Source organism: Chenopodium quinoa, unplaced genomic scaffold (assembly GCF_001683475.1).
Source record: "Chenopodium quinoa cultivar QQ74 unplaced genomic scaffold, ASM168347v1, whole genome shotgun sequence".
Lineage (NCBI taxonomy): Eukaryota > Viridiplantae > Streptophyta > Magnoliopsida > Caryophyllales > Amaranthaceae > Chenopodium > Chenopodium quinoa.
The window spans coordinates 4,064-6,805 of record NW_018744455.1 but is presented as its reverse complement, the minus strand read 5'-3'; the positions used below and the strand labels follow the sequence as shown (position 1 = coordinate 6,805).

The following is a 2,742-nucleotide window of genomic DNA, read 5'->3' as shown; positions in this document are numbered from 1 at the left end:
TAAAGAATGTGATTCTAATCTTAATGCAACGACATGACATTGACATATGCATTTACTAGTTATTATGACTATAAACCACCACACTTTATTATCTCCAATAACTTTTTCTCTCTTTTTATGCTATTAATTTGATAAAGTATGTAAATTAATCTAACATTACATCCAAAGCATGTAATTATTTAGTTATGACTGTCCAAATGACTTCTAAATTAATTTGATAAATTATTTAAATTAATCTATAATTAGTATCCAAAGCACGTAATAATTTAGGATGACTGTCTAAATGACTCCCAGTTCTTTTTATGCCTTAATTTTCATTGATTTTTCCTAGCAAAAAAAAAAAAAAAAAAAAAAAAAAAGAACTCCAAACAAGATACTAAAAGAACAAACTAACAAGAATTTAAATAGAAATCAAAGAATTAGAAAAGTAAGATCTCAAAACAAGATACAAAAACAAGAAATTAACAAGAATTTACCTTTTTTTTTTTTCAGCAAACGAGGGCGGGATTTTATTAAATTAAATCAAGTCCACCAAAGCAACTAGGCTTTGGGGGAAAACAGACATACAAATACGTTCAGTCCAATAGGTAGTTTCCCACCGTGCTACACAATGAGCAACTACATTTTCCCCTCGTTTAACATGCTTACAAATAAAGGAATTAAAGTCTAAACTTGCTCTAATGATATCCTCATAGAACAAATAAATCGGGGTAGCACCTTTGTGTTTGCTGTTGACTGCTTGAACAACATTAATTGCATCACACTCTAGTTCCACGTCCCTGTATCCAAGTCTGTTGGCAAACTTCACACCAAAAGCAGCAACACCTGCTTCTGCCAAGTCCGGGGACCAGCATACATCGAGCTTTTTGACTGCAGCTACTAGTAACTCTCCAGCCCGCATCTCTTATAACCACTCCAAAACTCACCCCATTTCCAGCCATTACATGGGCATCAACATTCCCTTTTACCATGGGAGCAGAAGGGGGAAGCCATCTAGAGTTTGAACTCACACACTACTAGAAATAGGCTGATTTCCGACGGACCGTTTCTGACGGACATGTTTTTCCGTCGGAAATTCAGTAAATTCCGGCGGAATAAATTTCCGTCGGAAATTTCCTACGGAATAAAAATCCGTCTGAATTTATGGGATTTCCGACGGAAATTTAATGTTTCGACGGAAATAAAATCCGTCGGAAACTTCCTACGGATTATTCCGTCGATACATTAAATTTCCGGCGGAAATAAAATCCGTCGAAAATTTTATTTTCCGACGAAAAATATTCCGTCGGAATGTAATTAAATAATAAAAAAAAACCTAACCCTACACAACCCTAAAAAATACCCGGATCCCCCCTTTTATTTCTCGTTTCTCTCTCCTCTCCTCCCCTACGCCTCTTCTTCTTCTCTTTCTCTCTCCTCTCTTCTCCTTCTCCTCTCATTCTCTCTTTCTTCGATCTCCTCCTTCACAGCCACACCATTCCGGCCATGTCATTCTCCTTTTTCGATCTCCTCTTCTTCTTTTCAACGGCGACAACAACAACAACCACACCATTCCGGCCACCGCGCAGCGACAACAACGACCCTAGTAGCGTGGAAACCACCGCAACGACAACAACAACACCAGCCCAAGCAGCAACGACAATAACAACTGTAGATCTAGTTTTTTTTTTTTTTTAAAAAAAAAACAATTCTAATTATAATTAAATTTTTAATATAATTGTAATGTTATTTTATTAATTTCAGAAGATAATTGTATATTTATTTAATTTGTTTGATTTCAATTTTTTTTTGTTTATTTTTTTCGATTTATGGTTGTTTCGATTTATGGTTGTTTTGAGTTTTGGTTGTTTCAATTTTTAGTTGTTTTGATTTTTGGTAAGGGAATTGGGGCTGGATCTAGGTAGATTTGGCGTTTCCGATTTGGGTTTTATTTTGTTATTTTCTCGTTTTTTCGTATTTTTTTCGTATTTGGGTTAGGTGGTTGGTCAGGGTGGGTGGGTTAGGTGGTTGGTTAGGGTAGGTGGGGTAAGTTTGGTTATGGTGGGTGGGGGAAGTTTGGTCGGGTTTGGGTTGGGGGGGTGGGGGGTCTGGTCTGGGTTGGGGTTGGTGGTGCTGTGGGTAAGGGGTTGGGATGCGTGGGTTAGGTGGTTGGTTAGGATGGGTCTGGGTAAAGAGGTGGGGTGGTTAGGGTGGGTCTGGGTTAGGGTGGTTTGGTTAGGGTGGGTTTGGGTTAAGGCTGAGGTGGTTAGGGTGTGCTTGGGTTATGGTGGGTCTGGGTTAGGGTGGGTGGTTATGCGTGGGTTAGGGTGGGTCTGATGTAGTGGTGGTTGGTGGTCTGAGGTGGTGACACGTCGTGCTGATAGTGGCGCGCCGTGTTTTTTTTTTTGTTTTTTTTGCAGGACATTCCGACGAAATTTCCGTCGGAATAATCCGGCGGATTTGTATTCCGTCGGAATTTTCCGATGGACTTTCCGGTGGCCGGAATATATTTTCCGATGAATTAATTCCGTCGAAAAATTCCGCCGGAAAAAACTGTTTCCGTCAGAATTGATTTTTCCGACAGAATTGGCGATTTTACCTACAAAGGGTGTTTTCGACAACCAGTTACGACGGAAATTCCGTCGGAACAGTGTTTTCCGACGGAATTTAGGGTGTTTCCGACGGAATTTTTCCGTCGAAAATGGCCTGTTTTCTAGTAGTGACAGGTAAAGAATTCACCTTCATCTGAACCTTCGAATTGTA

The 2,742-nt window shown here is 39.5% G+C and overlaps 1 protein-coding gene across 1 annotated transcript; it reads right to left on the bottom strand.

The window, feature by feature from the left end:
- Positions 1–517: 517 nt before the first annotated feature.
- On the bottom strand, positions 518–901 carry LOC110697025. Its single transcript, XM_021874359.1, has one exon. The coding sequence runs from the start codon at positions 899–901 to the stop codon at positions 518–520; it is 384 nt and encodes a 127-aa protein (XP_021730051.1).
- Between the last annotated feature and the right edge of the window lie 1,841 nt (positions 902–2,742).

What these genes read in the sequence shown, in the direction of transcription:
- LOC110697025 (XM_021874359.1), bottom strand. Translation starts at nt 901, where the DNA reads ATGCGGGCTGGAGAGTTACTAGTAGCTGCAGTCAAAAAGCTCGATGTA.